Here is a 26,644-nt window from a genome sequence, read left to right as displayed (position 1 = left end):
CGCAGTGTTGTACAGCTTGTTTCATCACCTTTGCGAAGCTGCCGCTCTCTCCGGCTCCCGGAGACGAAGAAGCTGCTTCTTCGCGCAAAGACGATTCTGCCGCTCACAGTGCTCTGCGGTGTGCGCCTTCTGCCGAAAGAGGCCCGGGAGCGGTGCTTAGCTCTGCAGAGCACCGTACCTTCGTCTTTAGCCTCTCTTCTCGTCTACATCTCAGCAAAAAGCTTTCCACTCTGTCTGGCAAGGAGAAACTGTGCCAGCACAGAAAACATCTCCCATCGTGTTCTAGAGGCTGCACGCAGGTCTGCCGAGTGTTTTGCAAGAAGAGAAAGAAAGTTGTCCAAAACAGCTTCCAATCGAATGTTCATGTGAATAGAAAAGGCAGGAGAGTGGTCAGGTACTGTTTTCTCTCAGTTGGCAAGCTGCGCACACAATCGCAGTGTTGTACAGCTTGTTTCATCACCTTTGCGAAGCTGCCGCTCTCTCCGGCTCCCGGAGACGAAGAAGCTGCTTCTTCGTGCAAAGACGATTCTGCCGCTCACAGAGCTCTGCGGTGTGCGCCTGCCGCCGAAAGACGCCCGGGAGCTGTGCTTAGCTCTGCAGAGCACCGTACCTTCGTCTTTAGCCTCTCTTCTCGTCTACATCTCAGCAAAAAGCTGTTCCACTCTGTCTGGCAAGGAGAAAATTTGCCAGCACAGAAAACATCTCCCATCGTGTTCTAGAGGCTGCACGGAGGTCTGCCGAGTGTTTTGCAAGAAGAGAAAGAAAGTTGTCCAAAACAGCTTGCAATCGAATGTTCATGTGAATAGAAAAGGCAGGAGAGTGGTCAGGTACTGTTTTCTCTCAGTTGGCAAGCTGCGCACACAATCGCAGTGTTGTACAGCTTGTTTCATCACCTTTGCGAAGCTGCCGCTCTCTCCGGCTCCCGGAGACGAAGAAGCTGCTTCTTCGCGCAAAGACGATTCTGCCGCTCACAGTGCTCTGCGGTGTGGGCCTTCCACCGAAAGACACCCGGGAGCTGTGCTTAGCTCTGCAGAGCACCGTACCTTCGTCTTTAGCCTCTCTTCTCGTCTACATCTCAGCAAAAAGCTTTTCCACTCTGTCTGGCAAGGAGAAACTTTGCCAGCACAGAAAACATCTCCCATCGTGTTCTAGAGGCTGCACGGAGGTCTGCCGAGTGTTTTGCAAGAAGAGAAAGAAAGTTGTCCAAAACAGCTTGCAATCGAATGTTCATGTGAATAGAAACGGCAGGAGAGTGGTCAGGTACTGTTTTCTCTCACTTGGCAAGCTGCGCACACAATCGCAGTGTTGTACAGCTTGTTTCATCACCTTTGCGAAGTTGCCGCTCTCTCTGGCTCCCGGAGACGAAAAAGCTGCGTTTTCGCGCAAAGAGGATTCTGCCGCTCACAGTGCTCTGCAGTGTGCGTCTTCTGCCGAAAGAGACCCGGGAGCGGTGCTTTGCTCTGCAGAGCACCGTACCTTCGTCTTTAGCCTCTCTTCTCGTCTACATCTTAGCAAAAAGCTTTTCCACTCTGTCTGGCAAGGAGAAACTGTGCCAGCACAAAAAACATCTCCCATCGTGTTCTAGAGGCTGCACGGAGGTCTGCCGAGTGTTTTGCAAGAAGAGAAAGAAAATTGTCCAAAACAGCTTGCAATCGCATGTTCATGTGAATAGAAAAGGCAGGAGAGTGGTCAGGTACTGTTTTCTCTCAGTTGGCAAGCTGCGCACACAATCGCAGTGTTGTACAGCTTGTTTCATCACCTTTGCGAAGCTGCCTCTCTCTCCGGCTCCCGGAGACGAAGAAGCTGCTTATTCGCGCAAAGACGATTCTGCCGCTCACAGTGCTCTGCGGTGTGCGCCTTCTGCCGAAAGAGGCCCGGGGGCTGTGCTTAGCTCTGCAGAGCACCGTACCTTCGTCTTTAGTCTCTCTTCTCGTCTACATCATAGCAAAAAGCTTTTCCACTCTGTCTGGCAAGGAGAAACTGTGCCAGCACAGAAAACATCTCCCATCGTGTTCTAGAGGCTGCACGGACGTCTGCCGAGTGTTTTGCAAGAAGAGAAAGAAAGTTGTCCAAAACAGCTTGCAATCGAATGTTCATGTGAATAGAAAAGGCAGGAGAGTGGTCAGGTACTGTTTTCTATCAGTTGGCAAGCTGCGCACACAATCGCAGTGTTGTACAGCTTGTTTCATCACCTTTGCGAAGCTGCCGCTCTCTCCGGCTCCCGGAGATGAAGAAGCTGCTTCTTCGCGCAAAGACGATTCTGCCGCTCACAGTGCTCTGCGGTGTGCGCCTTCTGCCGAAAGAGGCCCGGGAGCGGTGCTTAGCTCTGCAGAGCACCGTACCTTCGTCTTTAGCGTCTGCTCTTGTCTACATCTTAGCAAAAAGCTTTTCCACTCTGTCTGGCAAGGAGAAACTGTGCCAGCACAGAAAACATCTCCCATCGTGTTCTAGAAGCTGCACGGAGGTCTGCCGAGTGTTTTGCAAGAAGAGAAAGAAAGTTGTCCAAAACAGCTTGCAATCGAATGTTCATGTGAATAGAAAAGGCAGGAGAGTGGTCAGGTACTGTTTTCTCTCAGTTGGCAAGCTGCGCACACAATCGCAGTGTTGTACAGCTTGTTTCATCACCTTTGCGAAGTTGCCGCTCTCTCCGGCTCCCGGAGACGAAGAAGCTGCTTCTTCGCGCAAAGACGATTCTGCCGCTCACAGTGCTCTGCGGTGTGCGCCTTCTGCCGAAAGAGGCCCGGGAGCAGAGCTTAGCTCTGCAGAGCACCGTACCTTCGTTTTTATCCTCTCTACTCCTCTACATCTTAGCAAAAAGCTTTTCCACTCTGTCTGGCAAGGAGAAACTGTGCCAGCACAAAAAACATCTCCCATCGTGTTCTAGAGGCTGCACGGAGGTCTGCCGAGTGTTTTGCAAGAAGAGAAAGAAAGTTGTCCAAAACAGCTTGCAATCGAATGTTCATGTGAATAGAAAAGGCAGGAGAGTGGTCAGGTACTCTTTTCTCTCAGTTGGCAAGCTGCGCACACAATCGCAGTGTTGTACAGCTTGTTTCATCACCTTTGCGAAGCTGCCGCTCTCTCCGGCTCCCGGAGACGAAGAAGCTGCTTCTTCGCGCAAAGACGATTCTGCCGCTCACAGTGCTCTGCGGTGTGCGCCTTCTGCCGAAAGAGGCCCGGGAGCGGTGCTTAGCTCTGCAGAGCACCGTACCTTCGTCTTTAGCCTCTCTTCTCGTCTACATCTTAGCAAAAAGCTTTTCCACTCTGTCTGGCAAGGAGAAACTGTGCCAGCACAAAAAAAATCTCCCATCGTGTTCTAGAGGCTGCACGGAGGCCTGCCGAGTCTTTTGTAGGAAGAGAAAGAAAGTTGTCCAAAACAGCTTCCAATCGAATGTTCAAGTGAATAGAAAAGGCAGGAGAGTGGTCAGGTACTGTTTTCTCTCAGTTGTCATGCTGCGCACACAATCGCAGTGTTGTACAGCTTGTTTCATCACCTTTGCGAAGTTGCCGCTCTCTCCGGCTCCCGGAGACGAAGAAGCTGCTTCTTCGTGCAAGGAGGATTCTGCCGCTCACCGTGCTCTGCGGTGTACGGCTTCTGCCGAAAGAGGCCCGGGAGCGGTGCTTAGCTCTGCAGAGCACCGTAGCTTCATCTTTAGCCTCTCTTCTCGTCTACATCTTAGCAAAAAGCTTTTCCACTCTGTCTGGCAAGGAGAAACTTTGCCAGCACAGAAAACATCTCCCATCGTGTTCTAGAAGCTGCACGGAGGTCTGCCGAGTGTTTTGCAAGAAGAGAAAGAAAGTTGTCCAAAACAGCTTGCAATCGAATGTTCATGTGAATAGAAAAGGCAGGAGAGTGGTCACGTACTGTTTACTCTCAGTTGGCAAGCTGCGCCCACAATCTCAGTGTTGTGCAGCTTGTTTCATCACCTTTGCGAAGCTGCCGCTCTCTCCGGCTCCCGGAGACGAAGAAGCTGCTTCTTCGCGCAAAGACGATTCTGCCGCTCACAGTGCTCTGCGGTGTGCGACTTCTGCCGAAAGAGGTCCGGGAGCGGTGCTTAGCTCTGCAGAGCACCGTACCTTCGTCTTTAGCCTCTCTTCTCGTCTACATTTCAGCAAAAAGCTTTTCCACTCTGTCTGGCAAGGAGAAACTGTGCCAGCACAAAAAACATCTCCCATCGTGTTCTAGAGGCTGCACGGAGGTCTGCCGAGTGTTTTGCAAGAAATGAAAGAAAGTTGTCCAAAACAGCTTGCAATCGAATGTTCATGTGAATAGAAAAGGCAGGAGAGTGGTCAGGTACTGTTTTCTCTCAGTTGGCAAGCTGCGCACACAATCGCAGTGTTGTACAGCTTGTTTCATCACCTTTGCGAAGCTGCCGCTCTCTCCGGCTCCCGGAGATGAAGAAGCTGCTTCTTCGCGCAAAGACGATTCTGCCGCTCACAGTGCTCTGCGGTGTGCGCCCTCTGCCGAAAGAGGCCCGGGAGCGGTGCTTAGCTCTGCAGAGCACCGTACCTTCGTCTTTAGCGTCTGCTCTCGTCTACATCTTAGCAAAAAGCTTTTCCACTCTGTCTGGCAAGGAGAAACTGTGCCAGCACAGAAAACATCTCCCATCGTGTTCTAGAAGCTGCACGGAGGTCTGCCGAGTGTTTTGCAAGAAGAGAAAGAAAGTTGTCCAAAACAGCTTGCAATCGAATGTTCATGTGAATAGAAAAGGCAGGAGAGTGGTCAGGTACTGTTTTCTCTCAGTTGGCAAGCTGCGCACACAATCGCAGTGTTGTACAGCTTGTTTCATCACCTTTGCGAAGTTGCCGCTCTCTCCGGCTCCCGGAGACGAAGAAGCTGCTTCTTCGCGCAAAGACGATTCTGCCGCTCACAGTGCTCTGCGGTGTGCGCCTGCTGCCGAAAGAGTCCCGGGAGCAGAGCTTAGCTCTGCAGAGCACCGTACCTTCGTCTTTAGCCTCTCTTCTCGTCTACATCTTAGCAAAAAGCTTTTCCACTCTGTCTGGCAAGGAGAAACTTTGCCAGCACAGAAAACATCTCCCATCGTGTTCTAGAGGCTGCACGGAGAGCTGCTGAGTGTTTTGCAAGAAGAGAAAGAAAGTTGTCCAAAACAGCTTGCAATCGAATGTTCATGTGAATAGAAAAGGCAGGAGAGTGGTCAGGTACTGTTTTCTCTCAGTTGGCAAGCTGCGCACACAATCGCAGTGTTGTACAGCTTGTTTCATCACCTTTGCGAAGTTGCCGCTCTCTCCGGCTCCCGGAGACGAAGAAGCTGCTTCTTCGCGCAAATACGATTCTGCCGCTCACAGTGCTCTGCGGTGTGCCGCTTCTGCCGAAAGAGGCCCGGGAGCGGTGCTTTGCTCTGCAGAGCACCGTACCTTCGTCTTTAGCCTCTCTTCTCGTCTACATCTTAGCAAAAAGCTTTTCCACTCTGTCTGGCAAGGAGAAAGTGTGCTAGCACAGAAAACATCTCCCATCGTGTTCTAGAGGCTGCACGGAGGCCTGCCGAGTGTTTTGCAAGAAGAGAAAGAAAGTTGTCCAAAACAGCTTGCAATCGAATGTTCATGTGAATAGAAAAGGCAGGAGAGTGGTCAGGTACTGTTTTCTCTCAGTTGGCAAGCTGCGCACACAATCGCAGTGTTGTACAGCTTGTTTCATCACCTTTGCGAAGCTGCCTCTCTCTCCGGCTCCCGGAGACGAAGAAGCTGCTTCTTCGCGCAAAGACGATTCTGCGACTCACAGTGGTCTGCGGTGTGCGCCTTCTGCCGAAAGAGGCCCGGGAGCGGTGCTTAGCTCTGCAGAGCACCGTACCTTCGTCTTTAGCCTCTCTTCTCGTCTACATTTTAGCAAAAAGCTTTTCCACTCTGTCTGGCAAGGAGAAACTGTGCCAGCACAAAAAACATCTCCCATCGTGTTCTAGAGGCTGCACGGAGGCCTGCCGAGTGTTTTGTAGGAAGAGAAAGAAAGTTGTCCAAAACAGCTTCCAATCGAATGTTCAAGTGAATAGAAAAGGCAGGAGAGTGGTCAGGTACTGTTTTCTCTCGGTTGTCATGCTGCGCACACAATCGCAGTGTTGTACAGCTTGTTTCATCACCTTTGCGAAGTTGCCGCTCTCTCCGGCTCCCGGAGACGAAGAAGCTGCTTCTTCGCGCAAATACGATTCTGCCGCTCACAGTGCTCTGCGGTGTGCCGCTTCTGCCGAAAGAGGCCCGGGAGCGGTGCTTTGCTCTGCAGAGCACCGTACCTTCGTCTTTAGCCTCTCTTCTCGTCTACATCTTAGGAAAAAGCTTTTCCACTCTGTCTGGCAAGGAGAAAGTGTGCTAGCACAGAAAACATCTCCCATCGTGTTCTAGAGGCTGCACGGAGGCCTGCCGAGTGTTTTGCAAGAAGAGAAAGAAAGTTGTCCAAAACAGCTTGCAATCGAATGTTCATGTGAATAGAAAAGGCAGGAGAGTGGTCAGGTACTGTTTTCTCTCAGTTGGCAAGCTGCGCACACAATCGCAGTGTTGTACAGCTTGTTTCATCACCTTTGCGAAGCTGCCTCTCTCTCCGGCTCCCGGAGACGAAGAAGCTGCTTCTTCGCGCAAAGACGATTCTGCGACTCACAGTGGTCTGCGGTGTGCGCCTTCTGCCGAAAGAGGCCCGGGAGCGGTGCTTAGCTCTGCAGAGCACCGTACCTTCGTCTTTAGCCTCTCTTCTCGTCTACATTTTAGCAAAAAGCTTTTCCACTCTGTCTGGCAAGGAGAAACTGTGCCAGCACAAAAAACATCTCCCATCGTGTTCTAGAGGCTGCACGGAGGCCTGCCGAGTGTTTTGTAGGAAGAGAAAGAAAGTTGTCCAAAACAGCTTCCAATCGAATGTTCAAGTGAATAGAAAAGGCAGGAGAGTGGTCAGGTACTGTTTTCTCTCGGTTGTCATGCTGCGCACACAATCGCAGTGTTGTACAGCTTGTTTCATCACCTTTGCGAAGTTGCCGCTCTCTCCGGCACCCGGAGACGAAGAAGCTGCTTCTTCGTGCAAGGAGGATTCTGCCGCTCACCGTGCTCTGCGGTGTACGGCTTCTGCCGAAAGAGGTCCGGGAGCGGTGCTTAGCTCTGCAGAGCACCGTACCTTCGTCTTTAGCCTCTCTTCTCGTCTACATTTCAGCAAAAAGCTTTTCCACTCTGTCTGGCAAGGAGAAACTGTGCCAGCACAAAAAACATCTCCCATCATGTTCTAGAGGCTGCACGGAGGTCTGCCGAGTGTTTTGCAAGAAATGAAAGAAAGTTGTCCAAAACAGCTTGCAATCGAATGTTCATGTGAATAGAAAAGGCAGCAGAGTGTCAGGTACTGTTTTCTCTCAGTTGGCAAGCTGCGCACACAATCGCAGTGTTGTACAGCTTGTTTCATCACCTTTGCGAAGTTGCCGCTCTCTCCGGCTCCCGGAGACGAAGAAGCTGCTTCTTCGCGCAAAGACGATTCTGCCGCTCACAGTGCTCTGCGGTGTGCGCCTTCTGCCGAAAGAGGCCCGGGAGCGGTGCTTAGCTCTGCAGAGCACCATACCTGTTCTTTAGCCTCTCTTCTCGTCTACATCTTAGCAAAAAGCTTTTCCACTCTGTCTGGCAAGGAGAAACTTTGCCAGCACAGAAAACATCTCCCATCGTGTTCTAGAGGCTGCACGGAGGTCTGCCGAGTGTTTTGCAAGAAGAGAAAGAAAGTTGTCCAAAACAGCTTGCAATCGAATGTTCATGCGATTAGAAAAGGCAGGAGAGTGTCAGGTACTGTTTTCTCTCAGTTGGCAAGCTGCGCACACAATCGCAGTGTTGTACAGCTTGTTTCATCACCTTTGCGAAGCTGACGCTCTCTCCGGCTCCCGGAGACGAAGAAGCTGCTTCTTCAGGCAAAGACAATGCTGCCGCTCACAGTGCTCTGCGGTGTGCGCCTTCTGTCGAAAGAGGTCCGGGAGCGGTGCTTAGCTCTGCAGAGCACCGTACCTTCGTCTTTAGCCTCTCTTCTCGTCTACATCTCAGCAAAAAGCTTTTCCACTCTGTCTGGCAAGGAGAAACTGTGCCAGCACAGAAAACATCTCCCATCGTGTTCTAGAGGCTGCACGGAGGTTTGCCGAGTGTTTTGCAAGAAGAGAAAGAAAGTTGTCCAAAACAGCTTGCAATCGAATGTTCATGTGAATAGAAAAGGCAGGAGAGTGGTCAGGTACTGTTTTCTCTCAGTTGGCAAGCTGCGCACACAATCGCAGTGTTGTACAGCTTGTTTCATCACCTTTGCGAAGCTGCCGCTCTCTCCGGCTCCCGGAGGCGAAGAAGCTGCTTCTTCGCGCAAAGACGATTCTGCCGCTCACAGTGCTCTGCGGGGTGCGCTTTCCGCCGAAAGACGCCCGGGAGCTGTGCTTAGCTCTGCAGAGCACCGTACCTTCGTCTTTAGCCTCTCTTCTCGTCTACATCTTAGCAAAAAGCTTTTCCACTCTGTCTGGCAAGGAGAAACTGTGCCAGCACAGAAAACATCTCCCATCGTGTTCTAGAGGCTGCACGGAGGTCTGGCGAGTGTTTTGCAAGAAGAGAAAGAAAGTTGTCCAAAAAAGCTTCCAATCGAATGTTCATGTGAATAGAAAACGCAGGAGAGTGGTCAGGTACTGTTTTCTCTCAGTTGGCAAGCTGCGCACACAATCGCAGTGTTGTACAGCTTGTTTCATCACCTTTGCGAAGTTGCCGCTCTCTCCGGCTCCCGGAGACGAAAAAGCTGCGTTTTCGCGCAAAGAGGATTCTGCCGCTCACAGTGCTCTGCAGTGTGCGTCTTCTGCCGAAAGAGACCCGGGAGCGGTGCTTAGCTCTGCAGAGCACCGTACCTTCGTTTTTATCCTCTCTACTCCTCGACATCTTAGCAAAAAGCTTTTCCACTCTGTCTGGCAAGGAGAAACTGTGCCAGCACAAAAAACATCTCCCATCGTGTTCTAGAGGCTGCACGGAGGTCTGCCGAGTGTTTTGCAAGAAGAGAAAGAAAGTTGTCCAAAACAGCTTGCAATCGAATGTTCATGTGAATAGAAAAGGCAGGAGAGTGGTCAGGTACTCTTTTCTCTCAGTTGGCAAGCTGCGCACACAATCGCAGTGTTGTACAGCTTGTTTCATCACCTTTGCGAAGCTGCCTCTCTCTCCGGCTCCCGGAGACGAAGAAGCTGCTTCTTCGCGCAAAGACGATTCTGCCGCTCACAGTGCTCTGCGGTGTGCGCCTTCTGCCGAAAGAGGCCCGGGAGCGGTGCTTAGCTCTGCAGAGCACCGTACCTTTGTCTTTAGCCTCTCTTCTCGTCTACATCTTAGCAAAAAGCTTTTCCACTCTGTCTGGCAAGGAGAAACTGTGCCAGCACAAATAAAATCTCCCATCGTGTTCTAGAGGCTGCACGGAGGCCTGCCGAGTGTTTTGTAGGAAGAGAAAGAAAGTTGTCCAAAACAGCTTGCAATCGAATGTTCATGTGAATAGAAAAGGCAGGAGAGTGGTCACGTACTCTTTACTCTCAGTTGGCAAGCTGCGCCCACAATCTCAGTGTTGTGCAGCTTGTTTCATCACCTTTGCGAAGCTGCCGCTCTCTCCTGCTCCCGGAGACGAAGAAGCTGCTTCTTCGCGCAAAGACGATTCTGCCGCTCACAGTGCTCTGCGGTGTGCGACTTCTGCCGAAAGAGGTCCGGGAGCGGTGCTTAGCTCTGCAGAGCACCGTACCTTCGTCTTTAGCCTCTCTTCTCGTCTACATTTCAGCAAAAAGCTTTTCCACTCTGTCTGGCAAGGAGAAACTGTGCCAGCACAAAAAACATCTCCCATCGTGTTCTAGAGGCTGCACGGAGGTCTGCCGAGTGTTTTGCAAGAAGAGAAAGAAAGTTGTCCAAAACAGCTTGCAATCGAATGTTCATGTGAATAGAAAAGGCAGGAGAGTGTCAGGTACTGTTTTCTCTCACTTGGCAAGCTGCGCACACAATCGCAGTGTTGTACAGCTTGTTTCATCACCTTTGCGAAGTTGCCGCTCTCTCCGGCTCCCGGAGACGAAGAAGCTGCTTCTTCGCGCAAAGACGATTCTGCCGCTCACAGTGCTCTGCGGTGTGCGCCTTCTGCCGAAAGAGGCCCGGGAGCTGTGCTTAGCTCTGCAGAGCACCATACCTGCTTCTTTAGCCTCTCTTCTCGTCTACATCTTAGCAAAAAGCTTTTCCACTCTGTCTGGCAAGGAGAAAATGTGCTAGCACAGAAAACATCTCCCATCGTGTTCTAGAGGCTGCACGGAGGTCTGCCGAGTGTTTTGCAAGAAGAGAAAGAAAGTTGTCCAAAACAGCTTGCAATCGAATGTTCATGCGATTAGAAAAGGCAGGAGAGTGTCAGGTACTGTTTTCTCTCAGTTGGCAAGCTGCGCACACAATCGCAGTGTTGTACAGCTTGTTTCATCACCTTTGCGAAGCTGCCGCTCTCTCCGGCTCCCGGAGACGAAGAAGCTGCTTCTTCAGGCAAAGACGATGCTGCCGCTCACAGTGCTCTGCGGTGTGCGCCTTCTGCCGAAAGAGGTCCGGGAGCGGTGCTTAGCTCTGCAGAGCACCGTACCTTCGTCTTTAGCCTCTCTTCTCGTCTACATCTCAGCAAAAAGCTTTTCCACTCTGTCTGGCAAGGAGAAACTGTGCCAGCACAGAAAACGTCTCCCATCGTGTTCTAGAAGCTGCACGGAGGTCTGCCGAGTGTTTTGCAAGAAGAGAAAGAAAGTTGTCCAAAACAGCTTGCAATCGAATGTTCATGTGAATAGAAAAGGCAGGAGAGTGGTCAGGTACTGTTTTCTCTCAGTTGGCAAGCTGCGCACACAATCGCAGTGTTGTACAGCTTGTTTCATCACCTTTGCGAAGCTGCCGCTCTCTCCGGCTCCCGGAGATGAAGAAGCTGCTTCTTCGCGCAAAGACCATTCTGCCGCTCACAGTGCTCTGCGGTGTGCGCCTTCTGCCGAAAGAGGCCCGGGAGCGGTGCTTAGCTCTGCAGAGCACCGTACCTTCGTCTTTAGCCTCTCTTCTCGTCTACATCTTAGCAAAAAGCTTTTCCACTCTGTCTGGCAAGGAGAAACTGTGCTAGCACAGAAAACATCTCCCATCGTGTTCTAGAGGCTGCACGGAGGCCTGCCGAGTGTTTTGCAAGAAGAGAAAGAAAGTTGTCCAAAACAGCTTGCAATCGAATGTTCATGTGAATAGAAAAGGCAGGAGAGTGGTCAGGTACTGTTTTCTCTCAGTTGGCAAGCTGCGCACACAATCGCAGTGTTGTACAGCTTGTTTCATCACCTTTGCGAAGCTGCCTCTCTCTCCGGCTCCCGGAGACGAAGAAGCTGCTTCTTCGCGCAAAGACGATTCTGCGACTCACAGTGCTCTGCGGTGTGCGCCTTCTGCCGAAAGAGGCCCGGGAGCGGTGCTTAGCTCTGCAGAGCACCGTACCTTCGTCTTTAGCATCTCTTCTCGTCTACATCTTCGCAAAAAGCTTTTCCACTGTGCCTGGCAAGTAGAAACTGTGCCAGCACAAAAAACATCTCCCATCGTGTTCTAGAGGCTGCAAGGAGGCCTGCCGAGTGTTTTGTAGGAAGAGAAAGAAAGTTGTCCAAAACAGCTTCCAATCGAATGTTCAAGTGAATAGAAAAGGCAGGAGAGTGGTCAGGTACTGTTTTCTCTCAGTTGTCATGCTGCGCACACAATCGCAGTGTTGTACAGCTTGTTTCATCACCTTTGCGAAGTTGCCGCTCTCTCCGGCTCCCGGAGACGAAGAAGCTGCTTCTTCGCGCAAAGACGATTCTGCCGCTCACAGTGCTCTGCGGTGTGCGACTTCTGCCGAAAGAGGTCCGGGAGCTGTGCTTAGCTCTGCAGAGCACCGTACCTTCGTCTTTAGCCTCTCTTCTCGTCTACATCTTAGCAAAAAGCTTTTCCACTCTGTCTGGCAAGGAGAAACTGTGCCAGCACAGAAAACATCTCCCATCGTGTTCTAGAGGCTGCACGGAGGTCTGCCGAGTGTTTTGCAAGAAGAGAAAGAAAGTTGTCCAAAACAGCTTGCAATCGAATGTTCATGTGAATAGAAAACGCAGGAGAGTGGTCAGGTACTGTTTTCTCTCAGTTGGCAAGCTGCGCACACAATCGCAGTGTTGTACAGCTTGTTTCATCACCTTTGCGAAGTTGCCGCTCTCTCCGGCTCCCGGAGACGAAAAAGCTGCGTTTTCGCGCAAAGAGGATTCTGCCGCTCACAGTGCTCTGCAGTGTGCGTCTTCTGCCGAAAGAGACCCGGGAGCGGTGCTTAGCTCTGCAGAGCACCGTACCTTCGTTTTTAGCCTCTCTACTCCTCTACATCTTAGCAAAAAGCTTTTCCACTCTGTCTGGCAAGGAGAAACTGTGCCAGCACAAAAAACATCTCCCATCGTGTTCTAGAGGCTGCACGGAGGTCTGCCGAGTGTTTTGCAAGAAGAGAAAGAAAGTTGTCCAAAACAGCTTGCAATCGAATGTTCATGTGAATAGAAAAGGCAGGAGAGTGGTCAGGTACTGTTTTCTATCAGTTGGCAAGCTGCGCACACAATCGCAGTGTTGTACAGCTTGTTTCATCACCTTTGCGAAGCTGCCGCTCTCTCCGGCTCCCGGAGACGAAGAAGCTGCTTCTTCGCGCAAAGACGATTCTGCCGCTCACAGTGCTCTGCGGTGTGCGCCTTCTGCTGAAAGAGGTCCGGGAGCGGTGCTTAGCTCTGCAGAGCACCGTACCTTCGTCTTTAGCCTCTCTTCTCGTCTACATCTTAGCAAAAAGCTTTTCCACTCTGTCTGGCAAGGAGAAACTGTGCCAGCACAGAAAACATCTCCCATCGTGTTCTAGAGGCTGCACGGAGGTCTGCCGAGTGTTTTGCAAGAAGAGAAAGAAAGTTGTCCAAAACAGCTTGCAATCGAATGTTCATGTGAATAGAAAAGGCAGGAGAGTGGTCAGGTACTGTTTTCTCTCAGTTGGCAAGCTGCGCACACAATCGCAGTGTTGTACAGCTTGTTTCATCACCTTTGCGAAGTTGCCGCTCTCTCCGGCTCCCGGAGACGAAGAAGCTGCTTCTTCGCGCAAAGACGATTCTGCCGCTCACAGTGCTCTGCGGTGTGCGCCTTCTGCCGAAAGAGGTCCGGGAGCGGTGCTTATCTCTGCAGAGCACCGTACCTTTGTCTTTAGCCTCTCTTCTCGTCTATATCTCAGCAAAAAGCTTTTCCACTCTGTCTGGCAAGGAGAATCTTTGCCAGCACAGAAATCATCTCCCATCGTGTTCTAGAGGCTGCACGGATGTCTGCCGAGTGTTTTGCAAGAAGAGAAAGAAAGTTGTCCAAAACAGCTTGCAATCGAATGTTCATGTGAATAGAAAAGGCAGGAGAGTGGTCAGGTACTGTTTTCTCTCAGTTGGCAAGCTGCGCACACAATCGCAGTGTTGTACAGCTTGTTTCATCACCTTTGCGAAGCTGCCGCTCTCTCCGGCTCCCGGAGACGAAGAAGCTGCTTCTTCGCGCAAAGACGATTCTGCCGCTCACAGTGCTCTGCGGTGTGCGCCTTCTGCCGAAAGAGGCCCGGGAGCTGTGCTTAGCTCTGCAGAGCACCGTACCTTCGTCTTTAGCTTCTCTTCTCGTCTACATTTCAGCAAAAATCTTTTCCACTCTGTCTGGCAAGGAGAAACTGTGCCAGCACAAAAAACATCTCCCATCGTCTTCGAGAGGCTGCACGGAGGTCTGCCGAGTGTTTTGCAAGAAATGAAAGAAAGTTGTCCAAAACAGCTTGCAATCGAATGTTCATGAGAATAGAAAAGGCAGGAGAGTGGTCAGGTACTGTTTTCTCTCAGTTGGCAAGCTGCGCACACAATCGCAGTGTTGTACAGCTTGTTTCATCACCTTTGCGAAGCTGCCGCTCTCTCCGGCTCCCGGAGACGAAGAAGCTGCTTCTTCGCGCAAAGACGATTCTGCCGCTCACAGTGCTCTGCGGTGTGCGCCTTCTGCCGAAAGAGGCCCGGGAGCGGTGCTTAGCTCTGCAGAGAACCATACCTGCTTCTATAGCCTTCCTTCTAGTCTACATCTTAGCAAAAATCTTTTCCACTCTGTCTGGCAAGGAGAAACTGTGCCAGAACAGAAAACATCTCCCATCGTGTTCTAGAGGCTGCACGGAGGTCTGCCGAGTGTTTTGCAAGAAGAGAAAGAAAGTTGTCCAAAACAGCTTGCAATCGAATGTTCATGCGATTAGAAAAGGCAGGAGAGTGTCAGGTACTGTTTTTTCTCAGTTGGCAAGCTGCGCACACAATCGCAGTGTTGTACAGCTTGTTTCATCACCTTTGCGAAGCTGCCGCTCTCTCCGGCTCCCGGAGACGAAGAAGCTGCTTCTTCGCGCAAAGACGATTCTGCCGCTCACAGTGCTCTGCGGTGTGCGGCTTCTGCCGAAAGAGGTCCTGGAGCAGTGCTTAGCTCTGCAGAGCACCGTACCTTCGTCTTTAGCCTCTCTTCTCGTCTACATCTCAGCAAAAAGCTTTTCCACTCTGTCTGGCAAGGAGAAACTGTGCCAGCACAGAAAACATCTCCCATCGTGTTCTAGAGGCTGCACGGATGTTTGCCGAGTGTTTTGCAAGAAGAGAAAGAAAGTTGTCCAAAACAGCTTCCAATCGAACGTTCATGTGAATAGAAAAGGCAGGAGAGTGGTCAGGTACTGTTTTCTCTCAGTTGGCAAGCTGCGCACACAATCGCAGTGTTGTACAGCTTGTTTCATCACCTTTGCGAAGCTGCCGCTCTCTCCGGCTCCCGGAGACGAAGAAGCTGCTTCTTCGCGCAAAGACCATTCTGCCGCTCACAGTGCTCTGCGGTGTGCGACTTCTGCCGAAAGAGGTCCGGGAGCGGTGCTTAGCTCTGCAGAGCACCGTACCTTCGTCTTTAGCCTCTCTTCTCCTCTACATCTCAGCAAAAAGCTTTTCCACTCTGTCTGGCAAGGAGAAACTGTGCCAACACAGAAAACATCTCCCATCGTGTTCTAGAGGCTGCACGGAGGTCTGCCGAGTGTTTTGCAAGAAGAGAAAGAAAGTTGTCCAAAACAGCTTGCAATCGAATGTTCATGTGAATAGAAAAGGCAGGAGAGTGGTCAGGTACTGTTTTCTCTCAGTTGGCAAGCTGCGCACACAATCGCAGTGTTGTACAGCTTGTTTCATCACCTTTGCGAAGCTGCCGCTCTCTCCGGCTCCCGGAGACGAAGAAGCTGCGTTTTCGCGCAAAGAGGATTCTGCCGCTCACAGTGCTCTGCAGTGTGCGCCTTCTGCCGAAAGAGGTCCGGGAGCGGTGCTTAGCTCTGCAGAGCACCGTACCTGATTCTTTAGCCTCTCTTCTCGTATACATCTTAGCAAAAAGCTTTTCCACTCTGTCTGGCAAGGAGAAACTGTGCCAGCACAGAAAACGTCTCCCAACGTGTTCTAGAGGCTGCACGGAGGTCTGCCGAGTGTTTTGCAAGAAGAGAAAGAAAGTTGTCCAAAACAGCTTGCAATCGAATGTTCATGTGAATTGAAAAGGCAGGAGAGTGGTCAGGTACTGTTTTCTCTCAGTTGGCAAGCTGCGCACACAATCGCAGTGTTGTACAGCTTGTTTCATCACCTTTGCGAAGCTGCCGCTCTCTCCGGCTCCCGGAGACGAAGAAGCTGCTTCTTCGCGCAAAGACGATTCTGCCGCTCACAGTGCTCTGCGGTGTGCGCCTTCCGCCGAAAGACGCCCGGGAGCGGTGCTTAGCTCTGCAGAGCACCGTACCTTCGTCTTTAGCCTCTCTTCTCCTCTACATCTTAGCAAAAAGCTTTTCCACTCTGTCTGGCAAGGAGAAACTTTGCCAGCGGAGAAAACATCTCCCATCGTGTTCTAGAGACTGCACGGAGGTCTGCCGAGTGTTTTGCAAGAAGAGAAAGAAAGTTGTCCAAAACAGCTTGCAATCGAATGTTCATGTGAATAGAAAAGGCAGGAGAGTGGTCAGGTACTGTTTTCTCTCAGTTGGCAAGCTGCGCACACAATCGCAGTGTTGTACAGCTTGTTTCATCACCTTTGCGAAGTTGCCGCTCTCTCCGGCTCCCGGAGACGAAGAAGCTGCTTCTTCGCGCAAAGACGATTCTGCCGCTCACAGTGCTCTGCGGTGTGCGCCTTCTGCCGAAAGAGGTCCGGGAGCGGTGCTTAGCTCTGCAGAGCACCGTACCTTCGTCTTTAGCGTCTCTTCTCGTCTACATCTCAGCAAAAAGCTTTTCCACTCTGTCTGGCAATTAGAAACTTTGCCAGCACAGAAAACATCTCCCATCGTGTTCTAGAGGCTTCACGGACGTCTGCCGAGTGTTTTGCAAGAAATGAAAGAAAGTTGTCCAAAACAGCTTGCAATCGAATGTTCATGTGAATAGAAAAGGCAGGACAGTGGTCAGGTACTGTTTTCTCTCAGTTGGCAAGCTGCGCCCACAATCGCAGTGTTGTACAGCTTGTTTCATCACCTTTGCGAAGCTGCCGCTCTCTCCGGCTCCCGGAGACGAAGAAGCTGCTTCTTCGCGCAAAGACGATTCTGCCGCTCACAGTGCTCTGCGGTGTGCGACTTCTGCCGAAAGAGGCCCGGGAGCTGTGCTTAGCTCTGCAGAGCACCGTACCTTCGTCTTTAGACTCTCTTCTCGTCTACATTTCAGCAAAAAGCTTTTCCACTCTGTCTGGCAAGGAGAAACTGTGCCAGCACAAAAAACATCTCCCATCGTGTTCTAGAGGCTGCACGGAGGTCTGCCGAGTGTTTTGCAAGAAGAGAAAGAAAGTTGTCCAAAACAGCTTGCAATCGAATGTTCATGTGAATAGAAAAGGCAGGAGAGTGGTCAGGTACTGTTTTCTCTCAGTTGGCAAGCTGCGCACACAATCGCAGTGTTGTACAGCTTGTTTCATCACCTTTGCGAAGCTGCCGCTCTCTCCGGCTCCCGGAGACGAAGAAGCTGCTTCTTCGCGCAAAGACGATGCTGCCGCTCACAGTGCTCTGCGGTGTGCGCCTTCTGCCGAAAGAGGTCCGGGAGCGGTGCTTAGCTCTGCAGAGCACCGTACCTTCGTCTTTAGCCTCTCTTCTCGTCTCCATCTCAGCAAAAAGCTTTTCCACTCTGTCTGGCAAGGAGAAAATTTGCCAGCACAGAAATCATCTACCATCGTGTTCTAGAGGCTGCACGGACGTCTGCCGAGTGTTTTGCAAGAAGAGAAATAAAGTTGTCCAAAACAGCTTGCAATCGAATGTTCATGTGAATAGAAAAGGCAGGAGAGTTGTCAGGTACTGTTTACTCTCTGTTGGCAAACTGCTCCCACAATCGGAGTGTTGTACAGTTTGTTTCATCACCTTTGCGAAGCTGCCGCTCTCTCCGGCTCCCGGAGACGAAGAAGCTGCTTCTTCGTGCAAAGACGATTCTGCCGCTCACAGTGCTCTGCGGTGTGCGACTTCTGCCGAAAGAGGTCCGGGAGCTGTGCTTAGCTGTGCAGAGCACCGTACCTTCATCTTTAGCCTCTCTTCTCGTCTACATTTCAGCAAAATCTTTTCCACACTGTCTGGCAAGGAGAAACTGTGCCAGCACAAAAAACATCTCCCATCGTGTTCTAGAGGCTGCACGGACGTCTGCCGAGTGTTTTGCAAGAAATGAAAGAAAGTTGTCCAAAACAGCTTGCAATCGAATGTTCATGTGAATAGAAAAGTCAGGACAGTGGTCAGGTACTGTTTTCTCTCAGTTGGCAAGCTGCGCACACAATCGCAGTGTTGTACAGCTTGTTTCATCACCTTTGCGAAGCTGCCGCTCTCTCCGGCTCCCGGAGACGAAGAAGCTGCTTCTTCGCGCAAAGACGATTCGGCCGCTCACAGTGCTCTGCGGTGTGCGCCTTCTGCCGAAAGAGGTCCGGGAGCGGTGCTTAGCTCTGCAGAGCACCGTACCTTCGTTTTTAGCCTCTCTTCTCGTCTACATCTTAGCAAAAAGCTTTTCCACTCTGTCTGGCAAGGAGAAACTGTGCCAGCACAAAAAACATCTCCCATCGTGTTCTAGAGGCTGCACGGAGGTCTGCCGAGTGTTTTGCAAGAAATGAAAGAAAGTTGTCCAAAACAGCTTGCAATCGAATGTTCATGTGAATAGAAAAGGCTGGAGAGTGGTCAGGTACTGTTTTCTCTCACTTGGCAAGCTGCGCACACAATCGCAGTGTTGTACAGCTTGTTTCATCACCTTTGCGAAGCTGCCGCTCTCTCCAGCTCCCGGAGACGAAGAAGCTGCTTCTTCGCGCAAAGACGATGCTGCCGCTCACAGTGCTCTGCGGTGTGCGCCTTCTGCCGAAAGAGGTCCGGGAGCGGTGCTTAGCTCTGCAGAGCACCGTACCTTCGTCTTTAGCCTCTCTTCTCGTCTCCATCTCAGCAAAAAGCTTTTCCACTCTGTCTGGCAAGGAGAAAATTTGCCAGCACAGAAATCATCTCCCATCGTGTTCTAGAGGCTGCACGGACGTCTGCCGAGTGTTTTGCAGGAAGAGAAATAAAGTTGTCCAAAACAGCTTGCAATCGAATGTTCATGTGAATAGAAAAGGCAGGAGAGTGGTCAGGTACTGTTTACTCTCTGTTGGCAAACTGCTCCCACAATCGGAGTGTTGTACAGTTTGTTTCATCACCTTTGCGAAGCTGCCGCTCTCTCCGGCTCCCGGAGACGAAGAAGCTGCTTCTTCGTGCAAAGACGATTCTGCCGCTCACAGTGCTCTGCGGTGTGCGACTTCTGCCGAAAGAGGTCCGGGAGCTGTGCTTAGCTGTGCAGAGCACCGTACCTTCATCTTTAGCCTCTCTTCTCGTCTACATTTCAGCAAAATCTTTTCCACTCTGTCTGGCAAGGAGAAACTGTGCCAGCACAAAAAACATCTCCCATCGTGTTCTAGAGGCTGCACGGACGTCTGCCGAGTGTTTTGCAAGAAATGAAAGAAAGTTGTCCAAAACAGCTTGCAATCGAATGTTCATGTGAATAGAAAAGTCAGGACAGTGGTCAGGTACTGTTTTCTCTCAGTTGGCAAGCTGCGCACACAATCGCAGTGTTGTACAGCTTGTTTCATCACCTTTGCGAAGCTGCCGCTCTCTCCGGCTCCCGGAGACGAAGAAGCTGCTTCTTCGCGCAAAGACGATTCTGCCGCTCACAGTGCTCTGCGGTGTGCGACTTCTGCCGAAAGAGGCCCGGGAGCTGTGCTTAGCTCTGCAGAGCACGGTACCTTCGTCTTTAGACTCTCTTCTCGTCTACATTTCAGCAAAAAGCTTTTCCACTCTGTCTGGCAAGGAGAAACTGTGCCAGCACAAAAAACATCTCCCATCGTCTTCGAGAGGCTGCACGGAGGTCTGCCGAGTGTTTTGCAAGAAATGAAAGAAAGTTGTCCAAAACAGCTTGCAATCGAATGTTCATGTGAATAGAAAAGGCAGGAGAGTGGTCAGGTACTGTCTTCTCTCAGTTGGCAAGCTGCGCACACAATCGCAGTGTTGTACAGCTTGTTTCATCACCTTTGCGAAGCTGCCGCTCTCTCCGGCTCCCGGAGACGAAGAAGCTGCTTCTTCGCGCAAAGACGATTCTGCCGCTCACAGTGCTCTGCGGTGTGCGCCTTCTGCCGAAAGAGGTCCGGGAGCGGTGCTTAGCTCTGCAGAGCACCGTACCTTCGTCTTTAGCATCTCTTCTCGTCTACATTTCAGCAAAAAGCTTTTCCACTCTGTCTGGCAAGGAGAAACTGTGCCAGCACAAAAAACATCTCCCATCGTGTTCTAGAGGCTGCACGGAGGTCTGCCGAGTGTTTTGCAAGAAATGAAAGAAAGTTGTCCAAAAGAGCTTGCAATCGAATGTTCATGTGAATAGAAAAGGCAGGAGAGTGGTCAGGTACTGTTTTCTCTCAGTTGTCATGCTGCGCACACAATCGCAGTGTTGTACAGCTTGTTTCATCACCTTTGCGAAGCTGCCGCTCTCTCCGGCTCCCGGAGACGAAGAAGCTGCTTCTTCGCGCAAAGACGATTCTGCCGCTCACAGTGCGCTGCGGTGTGCGCCTTCTGCCGAAAGAGGCCCGGGAGCTGTGCTTAGCTCTGCAGAGCACCATACCTGCTTCTTTAGCCTCTCTTCTCGTCTACATCTTAGCAAAAAGCTTTTCCACTCTGTCTGGCAAGGAGAAACTGTGCCAGCACAGAAAACATCTCCCATAGTGTTCTAGAGGCTGCACGGAGGTCTGCCGAGTGTTTTGCAAGAAGAGAAAGTAAGTTGTCCAAAACAGCTTGCAATCGAATGTTCATGTGAATAGAAAAGGCAGGAGAGTGTCAGGTACTGTTTTCTCTCACTTGGCAAGCTGCGCACACAATCGCAGTGTTGTACAGCTTGTTTCATCACCTTTGCGAAGCTGCCGCTCTCTCCGGCTCCTGGAGACGAAGAAGCTGCTTCTTCGCGCAAAGACGATTCTGCCGCTCACAGTGCTCTGCGGTGTGCGCCTTCTGCCGAAAGAGGTCCGGGAGCGGTGCTTAGCTCTGCAGAGCACCGTACCTTCGTTTTTAGCCTCTCTTCTCGTCTACATCTTAGCAAAAAGCTTTTCCACTCTGTCTGGCAAGGAGAAACTGTGCCAGCACAAAAAACATCTCCCATCGTGTTCTAGAGGCTGCACGGAGGTCTGCCGAGTGTTTTGCAAGAAATGAAATAAAGTTGTCCAAAACAGCTTGCAATCGAATGTTCATGTGAATAGAAAAGGCAGGAGAGTAGTCAGGTACTGTTTTCTCTCAGTTGGCAAGCTGCGCACACAATCGCAGTGTTGTACAGCTTGTTTCATCACCTTTGCGAAGCTGCCGCTCTCTCCGGCTCCCGGAGACGAAGAAGCTGCTTCTTCGCACAAAGACGATGCTGCCGCTCACAGTGCTCTGCGGTGTGCGCCTTCTGCCGAAAGAGGTCCGGGAGCGGTGCTTCGCTCTGCAGAGCACCGTACCTTCGTCTTTAGCCTCTCTTCTCGTCTACATCTTAGCAAAAAGCTTTTCCACTCTGTCTGGCAAGGAGAAACTTTGCCAGCACAGAAATCATCTCCCATAGTGTTCTAGAGGCTGCACGGAGGTCTGCCGAGTGTTTTGCAAGAAGAGAAAGAAAGTTGTCCAAAACAGCTTGCAATCGAATGTTCATGTGAATAGAAAAGGCAGGAGAGTGGTCAGGTACTGTTTTCTCTCAGTTGGCAAGCTGCGCACACAATCGCAGTGTTGTACAGTTTGTTTCATCACCTTTGCGAAGCTGCCGCTCTCTCCGGCTCCCGGAGACGAAGAAGCTGCTTCTTCGTGCAAAGACGATTCTGCCGCTCACAGTGCTCTGCGGTGTGCGCCTTCTGTCGAAAGAGGTCCGGGAGCGGTGCTTAGCTCTGCAGAGCACCGTACCTTCGTTTTTAGCCTCTCTTCTCGTCTACATCTTAGCAAAAAGCTTTTCCACTCTGTCTGGCAAGGAGAAACTGTGCCAGCACAAAAAACATCTCCCATCGTGTTCTAGAGGCTGCACGGAGGTCTGCCGAGTGTTTTGCAAGAAGAGAAAGAAAGTTGTCCAAAACAGCTTGCAATCGAATGTTCATGTGAATAGAAAAGGCAGGAGAGTGGTCAGGTACTGTTTTCTCTCAGTTGGCAAGCTGCGCACACAATCGCAGTGTTGTACAGCTTGTTTCATCACCTTTGCGAAGCTGCCGCTCTCTCCGGCTCCCGGAGACGAAGAAGCTGCTTCTTCGCGCAAAGACGATGCTGCCGCTCACAGTGCTCTGCGGTGTGCGCCTTCTGCCGAAAGAGGTCCGGGAGCGGTGCTTAGCTCTGCAGAGCACCGTACCTTCGTCTTTAGCCTCTCTTCTCGTCTCCATCTCAGCAAAAAGCTTTTCCACTCTGTCTGGCAAGGAGAAACTTTGCCAGCACAGAAATCATCTCCCATCGTGTTCTAGAGGCTGCACGGAGGTCTGCCGAGTGTTTTGCAAGAAGAGAAAGAAAGTTGTCCAAAACAGCTTGCAATCGAATGTTCATGTGAATAGAAAAGGCAGGAGAGTGGTCAGGTACTGTTTACTCACTGTTGGCAAACTGCTCCCACATTCGCAGTGTTGTACAGTTTGTTTCATCACCTTTGCGAAGCTGCCGCTCTCTCCGGCTCCCGGAGACGAAGAAGCTGCTTCTTCGCGCAAAGACGATTCTGCCGCTCACAGAGCTCTGCGGTGTGCGCCTTCTGCCGAAAGAGGTCCGGGAGCGGTGCTTAGCTCTGCAGAGCACCGTACCTTCGTCTTTAGCCTCTCTTCTCGTCTACATCTTAGCAAAAAGCTTTTCCACTCTGTCTGGCAAGGAGAAACTGTGCCAGCACAGAAAACATCTCCCATCGTGTTCTAGAGGCTGCACGAAGGTCTGCCGAGTGTTTTGCAAGAAGAGAAAGAAAGTTGTCCAAAACAGCTTGCAATCGAATGTTCATGCGATTAGAAAAGGCAGGAGAGTGTCAGGTACTCTTTTCTCTCAGTTGGCAAGCTGCGCACACAATCGCAGTGTTGTACAGCTTGTTTCATCACCTTTGCGAAGCTGCCGCTCTCTCCGGCTCCCGGAGACGAAGAAGCTGCTTCTTCGCGCAAAGACGATTCTGCCGCTCACAGTGCTCTGCGGTGTGCGCCTTCTGCCGAAAGAGGTCCGGGAGCGGTGCTTAGCTCTGCAGAGCACCGTACCTTCGTCTTTAGCATCTCTTCTCGTCTACATCTTAGCAAAAAGCTTTTCCACTCTGTCTGGCAAGGAGAAACTGTGCCAGCACAGAAAACATCTCCCATCGTGTTCTAGAGGCTGCACGGAGGTCTGCCGAGTGTTTTGCAAGAAGAGAAAGAAAGTTGTCCAAAACAGCTTGCAATCGAATGTTCATGTGAATAGAAAAGGCAGGAGAGTGGTCAGGTACTGTTTTCTCTCAGTTGGCAAGCTGCGCACACAATCGCAGTGTTGTACAGCTTGTTTCATCACCTTTGCGAAGCTGCCGCTCTCTCCGGCTCCCGGAGACGAAGAAGCTGCTTCTTCGCGCCAAGACGATTCTGCCGCTCACAGTGCTCTGCGGTGTGCGCCTTCTGCCGAAAGAGGCCCGGGAGCGGTGCTTAGCTCTGCAGAGCACCGTACCTTCGTCTTTAGCCTCTCTTCTCCTCTACATCTTAGCAAAAAGCTTTTCCACTCTCTCTGGCAAGGGGAAAATGTGCCAGCACAAAAAACATCTCCCATCGTGTTCTAGAGGCTGCACGGAGGTCTGCCGAGTGTTTTGCAAGAAGAGAAAGAAAGTTGTCCAAAACAGCTTGCAATCGAATGTTCATGTGAATAGAAAAGGCAGGAGAGTGGTCAGGTACTGTTTTCTCTCACTTGGCAAGCTGCGCACACAATCGCAGTGTTGTACAGCTTGTTTCATCACCTTTGCGAAGTTGCCGCTCTCTCCGGCTCCCGGAGACGAAGAAGCTGCTTCTTCGCGCAAAGACGATTCTGCCGCTCACAGTGCTCTGCGGTGTGCGCCTTCTGCCGAAAGAGGCCCGGGAGCTGTGCTTAGCTCTGCAGAGCACCATACCTTCGTTTTTAGCCTCTCTACTCCTCTACATCTTAGCAAAAAGCTTTTCCACTCTCTCTGGCAAGGAGAAACTGTGCCAGCACAAAAAACATCTCCCATCGTCTTCTAGAGGCTGCACGGAGGTCTGCCGAGTGTTTTGCAAGAAGAGAAAGAAAGTTGTCCAAAACAGCTTGCAATCGAATGTTCATGTGAATAGAAAAGGCAGGAGAGTGGTCAGGTACTGTTTTCTCTCAGTTGGCAAGCTGCGCACACAATCGCAGTGTTGTACAGCTTGTTTCATCACCTTTGCGAAGCTGCCGCTCTCTCCGGCTCCCGGAGACGAAGAAGCTGCTTCTTTGCGCAAAGACGATTCTGCCGCTCACAGTGCTCTGCGGTGTGCGACTTCAGCCGAAAGAGGTCCGGGAGCTGTGCTTAGCTCTGCAGAGCACCGTACCTTCGTCTTTAGCCTCTCTTCTCGTCTACATTTCAGCAAAAAGCTTTTCCACTCTGTCTGGCAATTAGAAACTGTGCCAGCACAAAAAACATCTCCCATCGTGTTCTAGAGGCTGCACGGAGGTCTGCCGAGTGTTTTGCAAGAAGAGAAAGAAAGTTGTCCAAAACAGCTTGCAATCGAATGTTCATGTGAATAGAAAAGGCAGGAGAGTGGTCAGGTACTGTTTTCTCTCAGTTGGCAAGCTGCGCCCACAATCGCAGTGTTGTACAGCTTGTTTCATCACCTTTGCGAAGCTGCCGCTCTCTCCGGCTCCCGGAGACGAAGAAGCTGCTTCTTCGCGCAAAGACGATTCTGCCGCTCACAGTGTTCTGCGGTGTGCGCCTTCTGCCGAAAGAGGTCCGGGAGCGGTGCTTAGCTCTGCAGAGCACCGTACATTCGTCTTTAGCCTCTCTTCTCGTCTACATTTCAGCAAAAACTTTTCCACTCTGTCTGGCAAGGAGAAACTGTGCCAGCACAAAAAACATCTCCCATCGTGTTCTAGAGGCTGCACGGAGGTTTGCCGAGTGTTTTGCAAGAAGAGAAATAAAGTTGTCCAAAACAGCTTGCAATCGAATGTTCATGTGAATAGAAAAGGCAGGAGAGTGGTCAGGTACTGTTTTCTCTCAGTTGGCAAGCTGCGCCCACAATCGCAGTGTTGTACAGCTTGTTTCATCACCTTTGCGAAGCTGCCGCTCTCTCCGGCTCCCGGAGACGAAGAAGCTGCTTCTTCGCGCAAAGACGATTCTGCCGCTCACAGTGTTCTGCGGTGTGCGCCTTCTGCCGAAAGAGGTCCGGGAGCGGTGCTTAGCTCTGCAGAGCACCGTACATTCGTCTTTAGCCTCTCTTCTCGTCTACATTTCAGCAAAAACTTTTCCACTCTGTCTGGCAAGGAGAAACTGTGCCAGCACAAAAAACATCTCCCATCGTGTTCTAGAGGCTGCACGGAGGTTTGCCGAGTGTTTTGCAAGAAGAGAAATAAAGTTGTCCAAAACAGCTTGCAATCGAATGTTCATGTGAATAGAAAAGGCAGGAGAGTGGTCAGGTACTGTTTTCTCTCAGTTGGCAAGCTGCGCACACAATCGCAGTGTTGTACAGCTTGTTTCATCACCTTTGCGAAGCTGCCGCTCTCTCCGGCTCCCGGAGACGAAGAAGCTGCTTCTTCGCGCAAAGACGATTCTGCCGCTCACAGTGCTCTGCGGTGTGCGCCTTCTGCCGAAAGAGGTCCGGGAGCGGTGCTTCGCTCTGCAGAGCACCGTACCTTCGTCTTTAGCCTCTCTTCTCGTCTACATCTTAGCAAAAAGCTTTTCCACTCTGTCTGGCAAGGAGAAACTTTGCCAGCACAGAAATCATCTCCCATAGTGTTCTAGAGGCTGCACGGAGGTCTGCCGAGTGTTTTGCAAGAAGAGAAAGAAAGTTGTCCAAAACAGCTTGCAATCGAATGTTCATGTGAATAGAAAAGGCAGGAGAGTGGTCAGGTACTGTTTTCTCTCAGTTGGCAAGCTGCGCACACAATCGCAGTGTTGTACAGTTTGTTTCATCACCTTTGCGAAGCTGCCGCTCTCTCCGGCTCCCGGAGACGAAGAAGCTGCTTCTTCGTGCAAAGACGATTCTGCCGCTCACAGTGCTCTGCGGTGTGCGCCTTCTGTCGAAAGAGGTCCGGGAGCGGTGCTTAGCTCTGCAGAGCACCGTACCTTCGTTTTTAGCCTCTCTTCTCGTCTACATCTTAGCAAAAAGCTTTTCCACTCTGTCTGGCAAGGAGAAACTGTGCCAGCACAAAAAACATCTCCCATCGTGTTCTAGAGGCTGCACGGAGGTCTGCCGAGTGTTTTGCAAGAAGAGAAAGAAAGTTGTCCAAAACAGCTTGCAATCGAATGTTCATGTGAATAGAAAAGGCAGGAGAGTGGTCAGGTACTGTTTTCTCTCAGTTGGCAAGCTGCGCACACAATCGCAGTGTTGTACAGCTTGTTTCATCACCTTTGCGAAGCTGCCGCTCTCTCCGGCTCCCGGAGACGAAGAAGCTGCTTCTTCGCGCAAAGACGATGCTGCCGCTCACAGTGCTCTGCGGTGTGCGCCTTCTGCCGAAAGAGGTCCGGGAGCGGTGCTTAGCTCTGCAGAGCACCGTACCTTCGTCTTTAGCCTCTCTTCTCGTCTCCATCTCAGCAAAAAGCTTTTCCACTCTGTCTGGCAAGGAGAAACTTTGCCAGCACAGAAATCATCTCCCATCGTGTTCTAGAGGCTGCACGGAGGTCTGCCGAGTGTTTTGCAAGAAGAGAAAGAAAGTTGTCCAAAACAGCTTGCAATCGAATGTTCATGTGAATAGAAAAGGCAGGAGAGTGGTCAGGTACTGTTTACTCACTGTTGGCAAACTGCTCCCACATTCGCAGTGTTGTACAGTTTGTTTCATCACCTTTGCGAAGCTGCCGCTCTCTCCGGCTCCCGGAGACGAAGAAGCTGCTTCTTCGCGCAAAGACGATTCTGCCGCTCACAGAGCTCTGCGGTGTGCGCCTTCTGCCGAAAGAGGTCCGGGAGCGGTGCTTAGCTCTGCAGAGCACCGTACCTTCGTCTTTAGCCTCTCTTCTCGTCTACATCTTAGCAAAAAGCTTTTCCACTCTGTCTGGCAAGG

The 26,644-nt window shown here is 51.2% G+C and overlaps 1 protein-coding gene across 1 annotated transcript in view; it reads right to left on the bottom strand.

Moving 5' to 3' along the window:
• The window catches only part of LOC128948752 (inositol polyphosphate 4-phosphatase type II-like), a 175,177-nt gene extending 166,312 nt beyond the window's left edge, over window positions 1-8,865 (bottom strand). Inside the window, exon 1 of the mRNA XM_054293515.1 lies at window positions 8,835-8,865. Within this exon, the coding sequence (XP_054149490.1) occupies window positions 8,835-8,865 (31 nt within the window). The remainder of the gene's footprint in view (window positions 1-8,834) is intronic.
• Between the last annotated feature and the right edge of the window lie 17,779 nt (window positions 8,866-26,644).

Source organism: Melozone crissalis, unplaced genomic scaffold, assembly GCF_028551555.1.
Source record: "Melozone crissalis strain CALT ecotype California unplaced genomic scaffold, PUWL_Pcris_2 ptg000155l_1, whole genome shotgun sequence".
NCBI classification, from domain to species: Eukaryota; Metazoa; Chordata; class Aves; order Passeriformes; family Passerellidae; genus Melozone; species Melozone crissalis.
The sequence above is the reverse complement of the archived record's forward strand: the minus strand, read 5'-3'. Positions and strand labels throughout refer to the sequence as shown.